The sequence below is a fragment of the Equus quagga genome, chromosome 4, assembly GCF_021613505.1.
Source record: "Equus quagga isolate Etosha38 chromosome 4, UCLA_HA_Equagga_1.0, whole genome shotgun sequence".
Lineage (NCBI taxonomy): Eukaryota > Metazoa > Chordata > Mammalia > Perissodactyla > Equidae > Equus > Equus quagga.
Window position 1 is genome coordinate 141,751,829 of NC_060270.1, and position 21,450 is coordinate 141,773,278.

Here is a 21,450-nt window from a genome sequence, read left to right on the forward strand (position 1 = left end):
CCAGATTCAGACAGCAAAGGGAGGCATCCTAAAACATGGAACCTAAAGCATCTGCCAAAAAGTTCTATCTCTGCCCACTATGTAATCCTTTTCCTCTTCTTTTCTACTTAGCTTCCTTCACCCTGCATCCACTACTCACCTTTCTCTGTCTTTGTCCTGTTTTCATTTCTCCAATTGCTAGATGCAGTGGACCTGCTGAATGGTACCCTCTACTTGCATTTCTCCTTCCTGCATGTGAGAAACACTACTGATGCAGTACAGAACGTGGGCAGCACACACTCCATCAGGAAGCAAACTTATGAGAGGAAGGTGAGTTAGGGGTCAACCAGGTGACAATCCTTGTGTACCACCTGAAGCTTTTCTTTCCTCTTTTACCAGAGAGTTTCCCCACTGAGCTACTCCAGTCTCCACCTTGAGAACTAAACTAAGAGGTTCTCACCGATTCCAGTAAGACCACAGATTTGTCGACCCTATCAGCAATCTACAGCCACAGAAGCGCACCTTAATTCCAGCATGTCAACAGAGTAAGCACTGAATAATTTCTGTTGAATGGCTGAACTTTGAAACATAATATATGCACTAGTACAAGAAGACACTGAAATGCCAGTAATTTCTAAAAACTGTACTAAAACCACTGTCTCCTTATTTGAAAACCATTTTCCAAAAGTAGCTGGATGACTTAACACAAGGTCATTCATGCCTATAGATATATGCACATCAACTAGCATGGCTCCCTCACGGGCTCACTGTTTCTGGTCTGTCCAGTCCCGCCCCTCGAGTTTCTGCTTCACAGTCGCTGAGGTCCCAAGGCAAGTCAGGGATGATTCACCTACTCCCTACTTTAAGCAAATTATTTTTCAATAGAAACAGCCATCATCATAACTAACCTAAATTCAAAACACGGGCTTTCATTGTGCCACCTCTATTTGACTTTTCAATGCAGGAGCAAGCACAAAATTTAAAATTTGGTCTTGGCTGGTGGTAAGCTGCTTCATTTTTAAACAACACACTTAAATCTGATACACTTGAATTAAAATCTTCCAAATCAGGCTTCCAATTAAAGCTACCATCATGATAAATTTCATGTTACAAATTGTGGGGTTTAGTGAAAGAGGAATAATTTGATTCTATTTATAGTAGATAGATTTGGTTTAGTGAGTTTTTTTCCTTTTTAGTTTACTGTTTGGGGGAAGGTGAGAGGAATGGGGAGTAGGGGAGAGAGGCAGTAATAGAGTTGCAAGAAATTACAACAGATGACTGGCCTTGAACTCCACTTTGTGTCTCACCCCTCCACTGAGCTCCAGAAACCCCGGGCTTCCCCAGGATGAGGCACAGGCGCAGGGTGACTCAGCGGTCATCTGCTGAGTCATCTACAGTGCTCTCAGCCACCTCCAGATTTTCTGTCAAGGCTGACTTTCTAGATTCTACCTTAACAGGGCTGGGCAAGGTCATAATGATAGTTACTGACTGGACATTTTCCTTGCCTAAGGAGTGTTAGTGGTCAGCTTTGGGCCTGAATGTCTCTTATAAGATGATCTGTGACATGTACATTCACAGTGACCTTTGTTTAAGAAGGCAGAGAAAATGGAATCAGAGCAGATGCAGGAAGCCTCAGTTCTAGTCTAGTGACACTTCGGCCAAGTCATTTTGATTTGATGGGGTATATCATACCTGCTTCTGCTTACTTCACCAGACGGCATGAAGATGGACAGGTGTCTTAATAGAGCAAATTCCTTGAAGGAGAGGTGCTTTTTAAACAGGAAGTAGCTGTGACTGGCCTACTGAGAGGATTTTTAAAGTGAATTCCAACTGTGGGATTCAGGATTGTTCTTTAATGAGTTTATGCTTCATACCTGCACATTTGAAACTCTGAGCCGTGAGTCCTCGTTCCAGAGACAGCGTCGTCAGAATGCTGAGGAAGCTGGTGGTCACAGACTGACGTTGGCTCTTCCTGAGCCCGAGCCCACCCACCAGGTCCATGGGTTTGCTCCTCAGTGTGACTTGCAGGTTCTGCTCTGAACTCCTTGCTGCATTGGCGGCTGTCTTCAGAGCTTCCATCCACTCCTGAGCCCTCTGCCGGGTCTCAGCACGGAGGCGGAGGACATCCTGGGGGAAAATGACTTGAAAGCAAGAGTCGCAGTCATCCAGGTTGTCTGTCTGGACAGCAAGACACACATCCACATTGTAGCTTAACAGGGGGTCCTCGTCTAGCTTGCCGGGCTGAAAAGCCATAAGGCAGGCCTGGCTCAGCACAAATGTAAACGCCTTCCAGTTATTTTGGATAGTTAGCCTGTAGAGTGTCCCTGATTTGAGAATGTTTTGGTGCTGTCTGGGGCCACCCAAGACAGGGGACAGCAAGAGCAGCTCACTGGATTTCTGCTGTAAATAATGACGCTGTGTACAGTCAACATGAGGACCAAGCCCTGGTGAGTTTGCCAGTTCATCCTGCCTTCCCACATAACCAGGCACGGCAGCATGCGTGACTTCCCAGAGTTTCTGCCCCCAGTCCAAAGCCTCCCATGGTGACTCTGCCTTCAGCTGTAGCTGAGTGTTGTCATATAGAACAGTATCCACCAGCCTGGCCTCAAGGTTGCCCAGAACAGATATGCTCTGAAAGTGTGAAAGCTGGTAGGTGTCATGGAGGTTTTGATTCCCACTGCTGTCAAGGTTGTAGAAGCATAAGCTGTAGGGAGAGAGTTCTGCGTAACAGCTTTGCCAGTAACTGTCATGGTCCTTCCTAATCTCCAGGTAACCCTTCTTCAGAATGTTTGGGAATGCTTGCTTGTGTTCTAGAAAGAAAAAGAAAAAAAAAACAAGGGAAGCAACGTATTAATTCATTAATATGAATGAACTGAATGAGATGAAAAGGCAGGTGCAAGAAACCACAGATCGAGGTCAATGGCCTTCTGGTTCAATTAAACATAGCAGAAGTAGTAAAATTCCAAGATAGCACCTAATTGACAAGCTGTAATTGGGGAAAATCTCAGGTCTAAAAAACAGAATGGAATACAAGACAAGAGTAAGTATGGGGGAGTCAACATCAACATGGCATGCAGAGGTCTGGGAGGAAAATGATGGCTGAGACTATGCCCTGTGGGCCCAAGAGACAATGGCACTCTGCCAGGACTTCCTGTTTTCTAGGTGACATTCTACAGAGTGCCAAATACATGAGAGAGGACTGGACACTCCTGCCACTTGACCTAACTCCCTGCTAATACTCATCCTTCTTTAGGGCGGTCAAACCAGGAGGGTCAATAGAAAGGACAGAGCATGAAGTATGCTGCTCACAAACTCCTGTTTCTCAGATACCCTCACTAGTCTCATGGCCAGTTCAGGAGCCTTCTGTCTTACAGCCAGTTCTCCAGGACTCGCCAGGAGCTCACTTGTGAGGTGTCTGCTTAGATAGCAGCTCTCTCTTACCTCTGAGCGTGACTGCTCATGCCGCTCCCTCTGCAGGCAATGCTCCTTCCCACCACTTCCACACACTTACCTCACTCAGCATCTCCTCTGCAGGAAGGGAGTTTGTCCTGCCTCCCCCAACCCCGACTCCTCGCCTGCACACACACCCCTGGGTCAGTATCAGCTATCCCTACTACATTATTTCTCTTTGATGTGGTCTTATCAGGCTGTACTATAATATTTTATTTAAATATCTGAAAAAATAAGACAAGCTTTGAAGTTTTTAGAAGTCTGGTTCTCCCTACTGGACTATAAGCCCCACTGAGGACAGGGAGAGGTGTGTCCTTTCATCCTTTTATCACAGGTCACAGTGCAATGCCTGGTACACAGCAGGTACTTAATAAGTACTCGTGGAATTAGAGGTAAAGCTCCTAGCACAATGCCCAGCGTGCAGTAGGCATAATTCCCTTCCCTTCCCTTCCCCTCTCTTTCACAAGTTTATCTGGTCATGCCATCTCTAATCAACGATTATCTGCAATACATATGACTTTAGTACTTTAATAAAGGGGACTGTCACTTGGGAGATTTCCTGACATTTTCAGAGGGCATGAAAAAGACATCCACGCAGGAGGGAGCTCTCCTCCCTGGTAGGGATTTTCGTCTCTGAGACACTCCTTAATCTCTGCTGACACAGGCTGGAGACAGTCATAAATTAACTGAGTCATTCCCTAAGGAAGACAAATTACACTCCCAAAGGGTATGATTTCTGACCTTGACTGAAGAAAAAAAAAGAGTTACACAGATCTAGATCTTAAAATACTGAACCAAAAGAGAAAAGGAGAGAAATGAGGCAGAGAAAAGCCCATTTTACCTGCTTTACATCTCTGGTCCTGACATTCATTAATATATCTGTGGTAACTGAAAAGCTATTAATTTCTTGCAACTCACCCTCATCCCTTTGTAGAGAGAGAATGGAGGCCTATTCTCTGGTTATCTTTCTTTTCTGATAGTGCAATAAGGGAGGCAGTGCTGCTAGACACTGCTGCTGCCCCCATCCCTCATTTCTATCAAGTGCTGATGACAGTTCAGGCTTTTCCATAATCAGACCTGTAACCATGGATCCCGCCATCCTTATCCCTCCTGTGACCCAGCGGCTCTGCTATGTGTCCTGAGTAAAATGAAAACCACCTCTCTTGCTTTTAGCTGGGAATTTCCCTCTCCATTTCTTTCTTCCCTGAGAGCTTTTCACAACAGCTACCATGAATTAGAAATTCCACTTTGGGCCCAAGCCAGGATCAAACCTGATTAAAACCTCACTTCTTTCTGACTGTACAAGCTGGGTGGTAGATGCCAGCTTGGATGGACTGTGAAGTGCTGCTAGGGAGTCTCAGGGAAAGGTGTTCCCTCACCTTCTCGATGCAGAGTAAGGGTAAAGAATGCTGTTTCAACATTTTTCCCACCTGCGCTCAGCCCTCCCCAAACAAGTGTGCTAAACTGAGACAAAAAAGTGGGGTGTTAATCCTGGGAGATGGCCCACCCTTACATGCTGCAGTCTGCAGTGCTAATCTCTTGAGAAAGGAGACTCAGGAAGAAGAGAGCAAATGTGATCAGGAGACTGTTCTCCAGGGTACGACTCCTCTCTAGAGAGCCCGTTTATAACAGAGCTTGGTAAGGTTTCGTGTGTGAAGTATTTGTTATCTTTGATTATGGAGGGATGAAGAACTACCATTTCTCTTCAGTCTCTAACAACTGCTACTTTCTATTGGATCTGAAGTTTAGTGTTTTTGCTACTGACATATCAGAAGTTATATATTTAAATCTAAGCTTTCATTAATTTACTATAGTTCAACTTTTGTTTCCTCAGACCATATCATTTCAACTCATTAAATTAATCACATACATTCTTTTAAAGTTTTCAGTTTCACAAATGAATAATATAATCTGTCTTAACTAATGACATAAATTATTCAGGTAGGACCACTGACAAACATTATCATCATTTCCCCAATGAAGATAAAGAAATGTGATCAAAATGAATCACTGTACCTATAAATTTCATACTGAAACCACAAGAGAGTAATTCCTCATGAAAAAGAGCAGAGAAAAAGAGAACAGAGTTCTTTGTTTCCCCACTGCTCTCCCTTTTGGCTGGTATGAAGCGCTGGCTCTGGTCCCCTCAAGGAAGGCCCCCTCCCCCTCCGCCTTGTCCTTAAGGTGCTCAGTGAGTATTGTAAGGACAGTAGTTGCAGGACTGAGGAGGAAGAGGGATTTTCCCCACAGTGCGCTGACGCACTTCTGCCTTCTGCACTGCCCAAACACGAGTTCCTCTTTTGCCATTATTTCCTCTATCTGTTCTCAAAAAAGTTTCCATTCTCATGGCCACCATGTTAATCAAGGTCTTAAGGGGTCCCCACATCCTCCCCCAGCCACATCCCACCTGTTACAGGTTAACCTTTCTGGGTCACTAACAGCCCTTCCCATGCCCGTCCTCAGACCAAAACCTGCACAGCAAGTCCACACTCCTTAGCTTGGCCTTAAAATATGTTATTATGGAAAATCGCAAGTATACTTAAAAGCATGCAAAAGAGTAAAACGAACACCTGCAGACTCATCCCACAGCTTCAAAAATCATCCTGTTTCTGCCACTCTTGTTTTATCCCTCCACCCCGCTCCAACTCTTGCTTTTTATTGTTTCTGCGCTGGAATATTTGAAAGCAAATCGCAGACATTTAATCATTTGTATTGTAAATACTTCAGGGTGTATCTCTAATCTAACAGATAAGAACTTTAAAAAATATTTATGATACCATTTTCACATCCAATACCATGAATAATTCCTTATCTAATATCAGTCTGTGTCTGTTTCACAGGTTGTCTCAAAAAATTTCTTTAATACAGATGGTTTGTTCAAATTAGGTTCACATATTGATTTGCTTGATATGTCTTTTAAGTTTCCTTAAATCTCTAAGAGTTTTCGATTCCTCCTTTTTTTCATGCTATGTTTTTACTGAAGAAATTAGTTCGTTTGTCCTGTAGAATTTCTCATATTCTGGATTTGGCAGAGTGTATCTTCATGTTATTTTGGCGTTATAACAAATTATATTTTTATTATGATGGCATCTATTCCCTTGACTGAATGCCTTTCACTTCTCCTTTTAATATGCGCAAAATAGACAAGGAATAAAATTAAAATGGGTTGTTTAAATGTTCCCGTTTCCCATGTTTTCTGTCAACTGCTATTTAGATCTCAAGGCTCAGTTAGTTTTTGTTTTTGCAAGAGTATGTCACAGGTGGTTGTCCTGCTCTCGGGATATTAAGGTTGACCAGGAGGTTCAGAGGACATTAGCCCGATCCCTCTGTTGTAAGTTTTCTCAGGCACCTTTCACACAACGCAGCCACTCTACTCCGCTCCCCCACATTCCAGCCAGGGGACCTGACGCTCCTTCTATTACCCACCCCTCCCAACCTTCACGCATTTTCTCTCACTGTTCCACCTGCCTAGATTTCCCCTCATCTCTGCTTATTCATGCTTTCCTCGCATGTGAGAACTAGGATAAAATCTCCCCTATTCCTGAAGACTTTCTTCATCCCCTCTAGTTGAAAACAACTGTCTTCCTCTGAACCCCCAAGGCAGTATGGCTACACCACTCTGATGACTCATGTTTCAGATACTATTTCACATTCATCAAATAGGTAATAAACGATATAATAAAATTATTCCAAAAAATCAGTATGAAGTTTAACAAAGCAAAAAAAAATAAGCTTCTGCCTCCACACCCCAGCACCCACAATCCTCCTGCCCAGGCTTTGTATACCGTTTGACATCTAGCCTTTAAGACATTAAACGTGTAATAATAATATAAGTAATAATTAGGTGTGTTCACATATATTAGCTTATTTAATTACTGAACTGTTATGTGCTTTCATTTTGGTTACTTTATGCAACTCTGTCTCTTTAAAAACCACCATATCCCAGACTGCAACAAATAAAACATTCAGATAATCTCCTTTACCAAGAAAATCTGGACTGCCTGAGCTAGTACAGCAAATGAAGTCAGATGAACAGGACTCCAAAGATCAGGCAATAGTTAGAATGAAAGAGCAACATTTTACGTTTTAAATGTTTTTTTGTTTTCAATGTGTAATGTTATCAAAGAGCTCAAAAGCCCATGAGTGCCAATATTCCAAATCAAAATATCTAGGCAAATTTAAAGAAAGCATTTAAGTTCTTGTAACAAGATTAATAAACGTGAAAAAAAGCCAAATGGAGAGTGAATGGAGTACTCCTAACACTACCGTAGAACACTCCGTCCTAGACAAGCCCACCTCGACGGCCACTCTAAGTCAAGCAGATAAATCACATTTCTCTGGCCCTTGATCATCTCTGTCTTCAGTTTCTCTACAGGTTATCTAGCCTATAAGGACAGACGATTTTAAGAACCAAAAGCCTGGGAAACAGGAGTTACATCTGTTATATGGGCTCAAAGATAAGGGGGCAAAGCAATTTGACACGCATTTACCGAATGCCAACTATGTGCAAAGCTGGGCACAAGGCTTTGTTAGAGACACAAAAATGATAGAAGGTCTCCAGGTGCTTACCAACTGGTTGTGGCAAATGACTCTGAGACTTCTAGATCAATACAGATTGATTAACTGAAGACAAAGGAGAAACCCTAGTGTCACTCCTACAATCTGGTTCTTCTTCATGTATGGCCAATGCCAACTGTACTCAGCTGCTATTGTCTCTTGACTTCCAGATCCCAAACTCAGCTTCCCAGATGACAGTGGCCACTGGGTTCAACCTCACCTCACAGCTCTGGCTTGGGTGCCACCGGCATTACACAGACAGTCTAGAGCATGGCAAAGTGTGAAAAGACTTCCTCAGAGGCACAGAGCTCCCTGAGAACCATCCATCCACCTGCCAGCCCGACTTCCTCCTACAAGACTGCACACTTCTCTGCACTTAGTTACAACCTCTAGGCTTCTGGAGGTACTCCTGGACTTCATTCCTTACAGACTACCCACTTTTAGCTCCACCCACCCCTTCTGGCACTGTCTGAACAGAGACAGAAGGCAACTTTCATTGACTGCCTGGAACCCTGTACTGAGAAAGATACTGAGACCACATCAGATTCAGCAGGGAAAAGGCACTGTGGTATCGCTGAGGTGGGAAAAGATTTATGTTATGTATTTGCCATCTGGTTTTAGGATCTTTATCAATACAGGTCCTTACCTTCCTTGACTCCAGAGACCTAATTCTCTCTTGCACTAAGAGTAATATCCTAGACCTCTTAGACCTCTTCATCATCAAATACTTACCAACTTCCACCTTGGTACTTCTTCATTCTCTGCACAGGCATTTTTCTCACTCTTCCACCTCACCTATCCTCTACTCCATCCTTATAAGGGCCTTTAGTCAAGAAACCTTCTACCTTACCCGTTATAGTCTCTTCCTCTTTTTACTGAACTCCTTCCTCCTCTAGATTCTGTGGTCAACAGTTAAACGTGTTTTCTCATACTTTCCAGATTTAATCACCAACTCTGGATCACTACCATCATGTATATTCTCTATGTAAGCCTAGCATGCTTGAGGAAGATAAAGAAGTACTAACCCAAGTGTCTTAGTCCATTTGGACTGTTATAACAAAATACCATAAACTGGGTAGCTTACAAACAACAGAAATTGATTTCTCACAGTTCTGGAGGCTGGAAGCCCAAGATCAAGGTGCCAGCTGATTCAGTGTCTGCTAGGACAAGCTTCCTGGTTCAGAGAAGGCCATCTTTCTGCTGTAACCTCATGTGGAGGAAGGGGCTAGTGAGCTCTCTAGGTTCTTTTTTATAAGAGCACTAATCCCATTCATGAGGGCCCCACTCTCATGACCTGAGGACCTCCCAAAGGCCCTACTTCCAAATACCATCACTTTAGAGGTTAGGAGTCCAACATATGAATTTTGGGTAGACACAAACATTCAGACCATAGCACCAGTCAAACACATTTCCATGTTGCTCAACTTCTATCATATCTTTAACTCTGACATTTCTTCTTTTATTCATTCAATGGATCCAAACACAATCCCCAGAACAATTTTTCCACAGTGTCTTTCCTCTCCCCAGATACCTACTCCACTGTCTCTTTCTGCGTACAGTAGGGAGCACTTTGTGCACTGCTCTATATACACTATACTTGGCTTTACTTCAACACTATACTAACCAATGTCCTGTAAGAGTGCTGTGAGCACAGTGGTTAGGACCACAGGTGCTGGAGCATATTGGCCTAACTTTAAATAGCAATTTTGCCCCTACTGGCTGTGTGACAATGGGCAAATTACCTACCCTCAGCCTCAACTTTGTTATCTTCAAAATGGGGCTACAATAACAGCACTACCTTATTGTATTGTTGTGAGGAAGAAAAGAGCAGCTCTCAGAATGATGCCTGATACATCATAAGTGTTCAACAGATGTTTCTTATTTTAGTCCTGGTCTCAAAAAAAGAAAACTTCTTGCCTCCTTGTTAAATTAACCCTTCCACCTCTACTCTGTACCTAATTCCTTCCCATTTCTTCAGAATCTCTCTCTCTATAACATCTTAAAATTATCCCTCTACTAATTTCTTTTCCTCCTGTCTTCCAATATCCTAAGGTTTACTGTGTCTACCAAAAAATTATTCATTTGATCCTACGTCTCCTATAGCTTAATCTTCTTTCAGATTCCAAATTCTTACAATGCTTCTACTTCCTGTTCTACACAATCTGGCCTCTGATTATTGCTCTGACCTCGTCTCACATCCCTTCTCTCCCTCCAGCCACAATCCTCATATATTTGTTGAACAAGCCAAGCACAGTCTAGCCTCAAGGCCTCTGAAGTTGGTATATCCTCCATTTGGAACTTCTCTCCCCAGTTCTGTTGACTTACTCGTCTCCTTCAGTTGTTCACCTCAGAGGTGCCATCCTCAGTGAGGCCATCCTATTCCACCTTACTCCCTCTCTATCTTACTACCTGCTTCAGTTCTTTCAAAGGACTCTTTCCTCCTTGAGGCCAGGATGTCTAGATACCCTTCTCACCCCCATATACCCAGGTCCCCAAACATCTGTGGATGTATGTACAAAGGACCACAATAGAACCTGTGGAGATACCAAATCAATCAGACACAGATCCTGTCAACAGAGTTTCAGCCCAATTAGAGGCCCTCTTTTTTTCACAAGTCCCACTTCCTCTTTTGCCACAGTCACCCTCATTACCTCACATCATGATGACTGGCAGAGCCTTCTAATTGGTTTCCATCCCCTCAACTCTTTCCATCTACCAATCCATCCATGTACCATTAGGGCCTGAGGGGACCCAATAAATAGCATCCCTTTTCTTCACCCAAGTTTTAAACCAACTGAGACTGACAGAGGTAGTCAGACACATGGGGATCAAAACATCAGCCAGCTGGAGGACACAGCTTAGGTGTATAGCAACAAATGGAAGCCCAGGATTATACAGACTTACCTCCAGGTCACAAGCAGCACTGGGTCACCACGGGCTCCCCTCCTGGGGACTGCCCATGAAAGGCTGCTCGGTGGAGGGGCAGGTCTGGAGAGCAGACCAGAATTAGTGCCTCCTGTGAGAGGCTGAGTTACACTCGCCTGGCACCTCTCCCAAACCTGCCATAAGTCACTGCTCCCAGGGTGGAGTGTGCAGAGGGGCAGGCAGGCCAAGAGCGTTATTCTAATGGCGTCCTTCTCATGGACACAGATGCTGCAGGGAAGGAGGTTCCCTGCTACCTCCCCCACTACCTGTCCCGTCGGCCAACTTCCAGACTTCTTGTGAAATATCCTTTCAATCTTGACTTGCAAGAAATTTTCAAGGGCTTCTTGCCAAACATATCACATTAATTCTATTTGTCTGGGTTTGAAAGTCCTGTACAACCTCAGCCCATTACTCTCTATAATGCAGCCCTGTTCCAGCTTAGCCTCCTGGCCATCCCACACACAGGCTGTCTTCATCTCCATCTTGGCTTTGCTCCATCCTCAAAGCTTAGCTGAAACATCTCTTCCTCAAGGAAGACTTCTCTGACATTCTATTTATTTTATTTTATTTTTTTGAGGAAGATTAACCCTAAGCTAACATCTGTCACCAATCCTCCTCTTTTTGCTGAGGAAGACTGGCCCTGAGCTAATATCCGTACCCATCTTCCCCTACTTTATATGTGGGACACCTGCCACAGCATGGCTTGAGAAGCAATGCATAGATCCGCAGCCGGGATCTGAACCAGCGAGCCCTGGGCTGCAAAAGCAGAACCCATGAACTTAACCGCTGAGCCACCATGGTGGCCCCTTCTCTGACATTCTAGATCACAACCATCTCTTTTGTTTACATTCCTGGTTAACAAACATAGTTTTCCAAGTCCATTTGTTTCATGCTATAGTATTCAACTGTGTTTAAGCCAAAAACTAGGAGGAAAAAATGAACTAATTTAAGGTCTTTCTTCTCCTCATTAGAGGCACATGAGAGAAGTAAAATTAACAGGATCTACATTAATCGTAACACAAAAGTCCACAGCAAAGAACATGAAGAGAATGATGCTATAGGAACCAAAGCGGGGCTGTGTCTTGTACATTTTAAATATGGTCCACAACCCTCATGCAGTGCTGGCCACTGTAGTGCTCACAGATACTTGTTAACAAACTTATTCTGGTAGAAATGAACTAGGTTCAAGTGATATCTTTTCTGTGAGCTACTTTGGAGATCTTTCTTTATGGGTGAAAGACAATATCCCATTGGTTTTCCCTTCATAAACCTAACAGAAAGACATATTATCTATGTAAGCTTTAATAGAAATAGACCTGTAACATATCTAGTTACCTATTAGCCAGACACATGAACTTAGGGATCTTTTCCATCTAAGTTCTTTGCTATGGGCAAAGACCTGGTCAATTTCACTTCTCAAGTGTGAGCCAGACTAGGAGATTATAGACCCAACTTCTTAAACGCAGAAGGTTTCTGCCCTCTGTGACAAGGGTAATCTCCAGTCTTTACAGAACTTTTTGACCCAAAAAACAATTCCGAACATCAGCTTTCAAACTATGCTCATTCTATGCCATGGTGAGCTTTTCATTCTGTTTCTCTGATCTATAGGAATTAAAGAATTTCCCAGACTAGGGCCACCAGATTTTAAGATAAATGGCATTCCATGGCCATATCTTTGGATAACACAAAATCATAGAAACTTAGAGCCAAAAGGAATTAGAAATCTCTTTCCCCTAGCCCCATCTGGGGTAGAATCTGTTGGTGGCCTGTCCCGCTGGCTAGTTCTTCCCCTTCTCTCCAACAGAACCTAATTTTGCTCAGGCATGGTGGCATATGCTCAGGGAAGATGGGCTCTCCTTGGTCCCACGGAAAGAACCATGATCTGTTTAACCCAATCAGAATAACACCGTTTTTCTTTGCCAGAGATTTTCCTTTCAGGCTGGGCATGCAACCCAGTTCTGGCTACTGAGGGGGTACTATTGGGGGCCTCTGGGAAAAGACTCAGAAGGGGTTGCCCTGCTTTCCTTTCCTTACTTTGGCTGTTGATATATGAGAAAATGGTCCTTGGGGCTGCTGTAGCATCAATGAGAGGACAGAACAGACATCACCAATATACTGAGAATAACAGGGCAAAAAGACGGAAAGTGCCCAGATCCTTGATGACGCTGGGACCACCTACCTCTGGACTTCTCACATGTTTATTGCATACAGTGCTTGATATTCACTAAGCATTCAATAGCTATCTGTTAGAGAGATGAAAAAAGTAAGATGATAAATGGCCTTACTATTTATGCTACTTTCAGTTGAGTATTCTATTACTTGCTTCTGAAAAAATTCTAACTGATTTAACAGATTTGGACAGAGGTTCTAGGAAACAAAATGACCTGGCCAAAGTCATACCACAAAGTGTGCAAGCTGAGAGTGGAACTCCAACCTCCAGACTTTCCATCTAGATCACACTGTTTCATTCACGGTGAAGAGAATGGGACCTAACTTCCTCAGGCCTGAGAGGCACTATTGCAGAGCGGTTCTGCGTGGCCTCCAGGGTGAAGCCTGCCTTGGATGTCAGCCACACCACATACTGGCTATGTGCTCTATGGCTCAGTTTCCTCATTTGTAAAATCAGAACAATATCATCTATCATATTAAACTATTGTGAACATTAAATAAGATAATGGATGAACACTTCTTAGCAAAGGGCTAAGAGTAAAGTTAACTCCCATTAAATAATAGCTCTTATTGACAGTATTAATAATAACAAACTTCATTCAACTTGAGTCAAGCTATAAGTAAGGAAAAAGGAAAGAGAGGGGATTTCCATTTTGGGGAAAAAAACCCCACCAAAACTGTACTGTCCTGATTTTCCAAGCACCAAGAGATACACCTTGCATAAGCTCATATTTGGTACAATACAAAGTTTTCTATAATATGGTTCATATCATCAAAGAACTTCCAATCTAGTGTGGGAGATGGATGTACATGCAACTATCTACAATATGCAGCAGCATAAAATGAGCTGTGTAAATAAAGTGAAAGAAAAAAAGAATTTTAATGAGAAAAATATGGAAAGGTCTTAGGGAGGATGTGGCATTTGAACTTGTCCTTGAAATATAAGGGAGGATTCTGAAAAGTTAAAAGGACAGGGAGGGTATTCTGGATGAAGACACAGTGTGAGCAAGGGTCCAGAAGCCTAGAAGCACAGGGCATATTCACAAATGGCATACAGATGGGGCGAGGAAAGGTGGGGGTGGTAGGGTTAGGAACATTCTGGATGCTTTATAAAATTTACACTTGCTTTTGTGAAGAAAGGGGAATCATGAGTGACGTCAGCAGCATGGCGGAGAGAGCTTTCCTGGTAACGTCTCCCCTCCACCATAAAAGGAAAAAGACATTCATACTCCAACAGAGGACATCCAAACACAACACAAAAGACGTGTGAGAGACTCACACAGCCATACGATGGAGGGTGGAGAGACAGGAGTCCCCCTTGGAGGAGGTGGAACTAGGTGAAGGGAAACTTCACTCCCTCCTCAAAAGACTGGGACCTGGGACCGTGAGTGGCCTCAGAGAGGGAAGGAATGGGGGGAGGGGACATTCGTTCATGGGAACATAAAAGATCCCCAAGGGCCCTCATAGCCTTGGGGAAAGCCCCTACCAAGGTGAAAGCTAACGGGGGTGATCTTATCAGGCCAACATCTGGGGAGAGCAGATAGCGAGGGCAGAATGAGAAAATTCTGAGAGCATGCAGGAGAAAGTGCCCCTCCCCCCCCACCCACCCAGTGCCCACTCCACCACCTGGGATCTTGGCAGAACACAGAGGGCTCAGAATATGCGGCTCTTGACCCCCACCCAGTAGTGATAGGTGGTAACTGCAACCAAATAACAACTTGATGCACAAAAACAGAGCCACGCCCAGTAGCAGTACCAACAATTGTATTAAACCTTCATACCAGAGAGAAAATGACAAGTACCCAGAAATCAGTCCTGAGGACACAGAAATATGACATCTAAATGACAGAGAATTCAAAATCGCTATCATCAAAAATCTGACAAGTTAAAAGAGAAAGTAGAAACACAATTCAACGAGTTCAGGACCTACTGAACACACATCACAAAAGAGATTGAAACTATAAAGAAGAATCAATCAGAAATATTGGAGATGAAAGACACAATCAATGAGATAAAACAAAATATGGATTCCCTGAACACTTGAGCAGACATCTTAGAGGAGCGAATCAGCATAATCAAAGACAGATATGTTTAAATGCTCCAGATAGAAGAGGAGAGAGAACTAAGGCTAAAAAAAATGAAGAAAGTCTCTGAGAAATATCCAACTCAATAAGGAAATGCAACATAAGAATTGTAGGTATTCAAGAAGGTGAAGAGAAGGAGAATGGAGCAGAAAGCTTGGTCAAAGAAATAGCAGACGTCCCAAACCTAGGGAAAGAGATGGAAATCCTTGCAGAAAAGGCTGCCAGATCTCCTATATATGTCAACGTAAAAAGACCTACTGTAAGGCATATAGTAGTGAAACTGGCAAAAGTGAATGACAAAGAAAAAATACTAAAGGCAGCAAGGCAGAAGAAAATAACCTACAAAGGGACCCCTATCAGGCTTTCAGCAGATTTCTCTGCAGAAACCTTAGAGGCTAGAAGAGAATGGAATGACATATTCAAATCTTTGAGGTACGAAAAGTTTCAGCCAAGAATACTCTACCCAGTGAAAATATCCTTCAGGTATGATGGAGAAATAAAAACTTTCCCAGATAAACAAAAGCTAAGGGAATTCATAGCCACGAGACCCCCTCCCCCCAACAAAAAATCCTCAAGAAGGCCCCATCCCTGAAAAAGGGGGATAAAGGGGTTACAATGCATCGAGTAATGAGAGAAGTAGACAAAATCAGAAAATTGTAGCTATACATCAGAACAGGTGAGCAAATACTCAAGAATAGCATTAAAGATAAAGGGAAGGAAAACACCAAAAACAAAGATAACCTTGTCATTTTAATCACGAACTCAAAACACAAGATGGAATAAGACATGAGAAAAATAACTTATGAGGGGAAGAGGAAAGGGAGTGAATTGGTTTAATCTAAGGAAATAAGAGGCTATCAGGATATGGACTAGCTTATCTGTGAGATTTTGAATACAAACCTCATGGTAACCACTAAATAAAAAAGCAGAACAGAGACACAAATAATAAATAAGGAGAAAACAAAGAAACACAACATAAAAAACTATATAACTCAATTGGTAGACCAAAATACACAGGACAAGAAACAAAGGAAATGCAGGAGAACCAGAAAATGAGCGATAAAGTGGCAGCATTAAGCCCTCATATATGGATAATCACCCTAAATGTAAATGGTTGAATTCTCCAAAAAAAGACACAGAGTGTTGAGATGGTTTAAAGAAGAAGACCCAACAATATGCTGCCTCCAGGAAACACATCTCAGCTCCAATGACAAACACAGGCTCAGAGTGAAGAGATGGAAAACAATCCTCCAAGCTAATGGCAAACAAAAGAAAGTAGATGTTGCAATACTTATATCAGATAAAGTAGCCTTCAAGACAAGACAGGTAAAGAGAGACAAAAAGGGGCAGTATATAATAATCAAAGGGACATTCCATCAAGAAGAAATAACACTTATAAATATCTATGCACCCAACACAGGAGCACCAAAGTATGTAAAGCAACTATTAACAAACCTAAAAGGAGATATTAACAACAACACAACAATAGTAGAGGACCTCAACATTCCACTCACATCAAGGGATAGATCATCTAGACAGAAAATCAACCAGAAAACAGTGGAATTCAATGAAAGGCTAGACCACTTGGACTTAATAGACATATATAGAACTCTCTATCCAAAAACAGCAGAAAACATTCTTCTCACATGCGCTCAGAACATTCTGAAGGATAGACCATATGTTGGAAAACAAGGCAAGTCTCAATAAATTTAAGAAGACTGAAATAATAACAAGGATCTTTTCTGATCATAATTACAAGAAAAGAGTTGAGAAAGGGACAAAGATGTGGAGACTAAACAACATGCTACCGAAAGGCCAATGGATCACTGAAGAAATTAAAGGAGAAATAAAAAAATATCTGGAGACAAATGAAAATGAAAACCAACCATAGCAACTCATATGGGATGCAACAAAAGCTGTGTTAAGAGGGAAATTCATCGCAATACAGACTCACCTTAACAAACAAGCAACAAATAACAAATAAGCAATCTCAAACTACACCTAACCAAATTAGAAAAAGAAGAACAAACAAAGCCCAAAGTCAGCAGAAGGAGGGAAATAATAAAAATCAGACCAGAAATAAATGCTATTGAAACAAAAAAGGCAGTAGAAAGGATCGATGAAACAAAGAGCTGATTCTTTGAGAAGATAAACAAAACTGACAAACCCCTAGCCAGACTTACAAAGAAAAAAAGAGAGAAAGCTCAGATAAATAAAATTAGAAATGAAAGAGGAGAAACAACAATGGCTACCACAGAAATATAACAGATTGTAAGAGAATACTATGAAAAGCTATATGCCAACAAAATGGACAATCTAGAGGAAATGGATAAATTCTTAGACTCTTACAACCTCCCGAAGCTGAATCAAGAAGAAATAGATAATCTGAATAGACCAATCACAAGTAAAGAGATTGAAACAGTAATCAAAAGCCTCCCAAAGAATAAAAGCTCAGGACCAGATGGCTTCCCTGGGGAATTCTACCAAACTTTCAGAGAGGATTTAATACCTATCCTTCTCAAGCTAGTCCAAAAAATTAGGGAAGATGGAACACTTCCTAACACATTCTACGAGGCCAAAATCACTCTGACACCAAAGCCTGACAAGGACAACACGAAAAAGGAAAACTATGGGCCAGTATCACTGATGAACATAAATGCAAAAATCCTCAACAAAATATTGGCAACCCAAATACAGCCTCACCTTCCTATACTATGTGTACACAATTCTACGTAGAAGTGTGTGTATATAACTATTTTTCAAATTGACAACATATCTAGTGTCCACATATTCATATGACTTTTTATGTTTTTCCCTTGGTACATGTTTATATTTGGATTGTAATTCTATGATGCTAGGACCCTGGTGTTCTTTATTCTCTGGGAAACTCCCCAGTGCCTATGGCTGTACCATTACTCAGTGAACAAGAACTGGATGACAGTGATACAAAGGAGTAAACAGCTGAGTATAGATACTGGTCAAGAGCACGTCTGTATAGAACTAGTGCTGGAAGTAGAACTCAGCCATTCTGGTGGTGGGATCAGCCTTCCCTCACCTCACCACATCTGCCCAGGGCATGGCAGACACTGGGATGGCAGTAAGGAATGGAGCTGACCCTGAGGAAGCTTTGGTCTCCACCACCTACCTTGAGACTCTTTAGAAACAACTGCCTCGGGGCTGGCCCCATGGCATAGCAGTTAAGTTCGTGCGCTCCGTTAAGGCGGCCCAGCGTTCCCTGGTTCGGATCCTGGGCGCAGACCCACATACCACTCATCAACCCATGCTGTGGCAGCATCCCATATAGAAGAGCTAGAATGACTTGCAACTAGGATATACTGGAGCTTTGGGGAGAGGAAAAAAAAAAAAAAGAGGAAGATTAGCAACAGACGTTAGCTCAGGGCCAATCTTCCTCACAAAAAAAAAAAAAGAAAGAAACAACTGCCTCTGTTGCCATCTTACCTTAGATCCTTTCTTTCCTAACAGTTTATGAGCTAATCTCTTTGGCATTCCTACCCAATCCTCAGTAATGCAGATGTATTAACTAGGTTGGATTCAAGCCACATCCCATTCACCCAGTAGGACCCACTGGCAGTACTCTTCATCCACTTAGCACAGGCAACATCCCATCCTAAGAGTCTGTCCTAGGCCTGTCTCTGCCTGGGCAATGCAATCTCTAGAATGTGTTCACAGGCTTTGAAGAAAGACTGAAACAGGCAGCCAAAGGTGGGGCAAGAAGTGAGCCCTCTTTCCATGGTCACACCCATGCAGGCTGGTTTACTTAAGCTCTCTGCATAGCTAACATTCAAGAATGTGAAAGGCATGGGGCCGGCCCCATGGCCGAGTGGTTAAGTTCACATGCTCCACTTTGGCGGCCCAGGGTTTCACTGGTTCAGATCCCCGGCGCGGACATGGCACCGCTCATCAGGCCATGCTGAGGCAGCGTCCCACATAGCACAACCAGAAGGACCTACAACTAGAATATACAACTATGTACTGGGGGGCTTTGGGAAGAAGAAAAAAAGGAAAAAAAAGGAAGATTGGCAACAGATGTTAGCTCAGGTGCCAATCTTTAAAAAAAATAAAATAAAACTAAAAGAATGTGAAAGGCAAAGTGAATCTCCCTTTTGCAGATTTCCCAGTCCCCTGAAGAGCTGTGACACCTCTGCACTATCCACGTACTCTAGTGAGTGTTAAATGCAGGAGATGACCCTCGTTTAGGTAGACTGCTTTGGTGTGTCTCAGCTTTTCCTCACCACTCATCTCTTGAGGGATTAATTTTAGTTTGATGAACATTATCCAGGTCTTTCTCTTCCACACTACTTCCCATCTCTACCCCCAGAGAGACGGAGGGCCAGAAAGGCTTTTCAAGTGGAGGGTTCTGGAGACCGAAGACTACTGGCTTCCAAAGCAAGGATACAGCCAAACTTGGTGGTCAAGAGCATGGACTCTGGAGGAAAACTGCCTGGGTTCAAATCGAGGTGCCACTCATTACTGGCCGCGGGACTAAAAGCAAGTTATGCCTCAGTTTCATCATCTTTAGGATGGGGTCAATAAAAATACCTGTATCACAGGAGTGTTATATGAGTTAAATAAGCTGCTACCTGTAAAGCAGTCAGTGTACAAAGCCAGTGTCAGCTGCTGCTGCTGCCATGTGCTCCTTTTCTTTCCACCTGGGCGCTCAACCTGGGACAAACACACCGAGTGCTCAGATGTTGGCTTTGCCGTAATAAGTAGGTTGTTAATCTGTTTGACGCATTCTGCTCTCATACATCCCAAGAACCTAGGAAAAAGGGATCCTCAAATCCTAAACAATGATCTCCTGTAAAGAAACACCACCAGGGAACAGAGAAAGTTGAGGAACAATGCAAAACCATCTCCAACAACTGCCAACTTGAGCAAGGCTAAAGGGTAAACACAACGATCTCACCAGGCTTTGTGCTCATCAAACCGCAGTCATATTCCTCTATGATGGGGAATCCTAACTGTGCCTCTGCACCCAGGGATCTGAGATGGTATCGGATACTCCTCCTGGGCCAGAGCAACATTCTTCCAACACTAGGGGCCACATTATAAACCACAACCATTTGATTTTCTCTTATCACAAGGATAGTGCAAATCTTCATTTTCCACTGCTGCTACAGAGCTTCACAGAGAAGATGTGCAAGGTATGAAATGCTCGATGATGGTGCAAGACCTGCAGAAAAGAGGGTGGAGTTGTTCTTTCTCCCAAAAGACACAAACCAGCTAAGACAGTTAATGTTTTTAATTTGTCAGCTTGAGTCTTCTCAGAATTACATTCACTCCACATTTAAAACCATTTTTGGAGCACATGCTATGTTCAGAGCACTGTTACGTACTGAGGATAAAACAGCGTGTAACAAACCCTCCCTCCGTTGGGGACCACAGACTCTGGTTGGAAGACAGTAAGCAGAGAGCACAAACCAGTGTGAGAGAGGAGATGAACAGCCTATTTCCCACCACAAACTGGCGAACAGCTATGAGAAAGTACACTGCATGAAGGGCAACTCAAGAAACATTTACTAGGGGCCGCTCCGTAGCCGAGTGGTTAAGTTCGCGCGCTCCGCTGCGGCGGCCCAGGGTTCGGATCCTGGGCACGGACATGGCACTGCTCGTCAGGCCACGTTGAGGCAGCGTCCCACATCCCACAACTAGAAGGACCTGCAACTAAAGATATACAACTGTGTACAGGGGGGGTTTGGGGAGATAAAGCAGAAAAAGAAAAAAAAAAAGAAAAGATTGGCAACACTTGTTAGCCCAGGTGCCAATCTTTAAAAAAAAAAAAAGAAACATTTACTGTGAGGCCATTTTATGGAAGAGACTATGTCAGGGAAACCAGGAGTGACTGGTAGTGTCCCTGACTCTCACTGATGAGTTTCAAATTCAACTAGTAATAGTAAAACTAGTATTATTAAACATTTAAAACATTTATTAAGTGTTTACTATGTGCCAAACATGGTTCTAAGAAGGACTTTAGATGTTTTAACCTATTTAACACTCACAAGATATTGAGGTAAGCACTATTATTATCCCACATCTTATGGCAAAAAGAAAAAAAAAAGGCGGCACAAAGAGATTAAGAAACTTGCCCTATGTTACACAGCTACTAAGTACTAGAACAAAGACGAAACCCTAACAGTCCAGGTTTAGAATCAGTGTTTTTAACCAATATGCTACCTTGTTTGATGAGAAGGCCTTCTTCAGACAGGCCTGCTCACTATCTCCCCACTGCCCACATTGAGCCAGAATTTGACTCACTTTATAACCA

At 42.8% G+C, this 21,450-nt stretch overlaps 1 protein-coding gene across 10 annotated transcripts in view; it reads right to left on the reverse strand.

Annotated features, from left to right (window-relative positions):
• The window catches only part of PLEKHM3 (pleckstrin homology domain containing M3), a 173,796-nt gene that overhangs the window by 127,124 nt on the left and 25,222 nt on the right, over window positions 1–21,450 (reverse strand). For all 10 annotated transcript variants that reach the window (XR_006888200.1, XM_046658199.1, XM_046658202.1 and 7 more), the window contains exon 3: window positions 1,854–2,789. Coding sequence is in view for 9 of the 10 variants with exons in the window: in XM_046658199.1 (XP_046514155.1) it covers window positions 1,854–2,789 (936 nt within the window). In the remaining variant the exon portion in view is untranslated. The remainder of the gene's footprint in view (window positions 1–1,853; window positions 2,790–21,450) is intronic.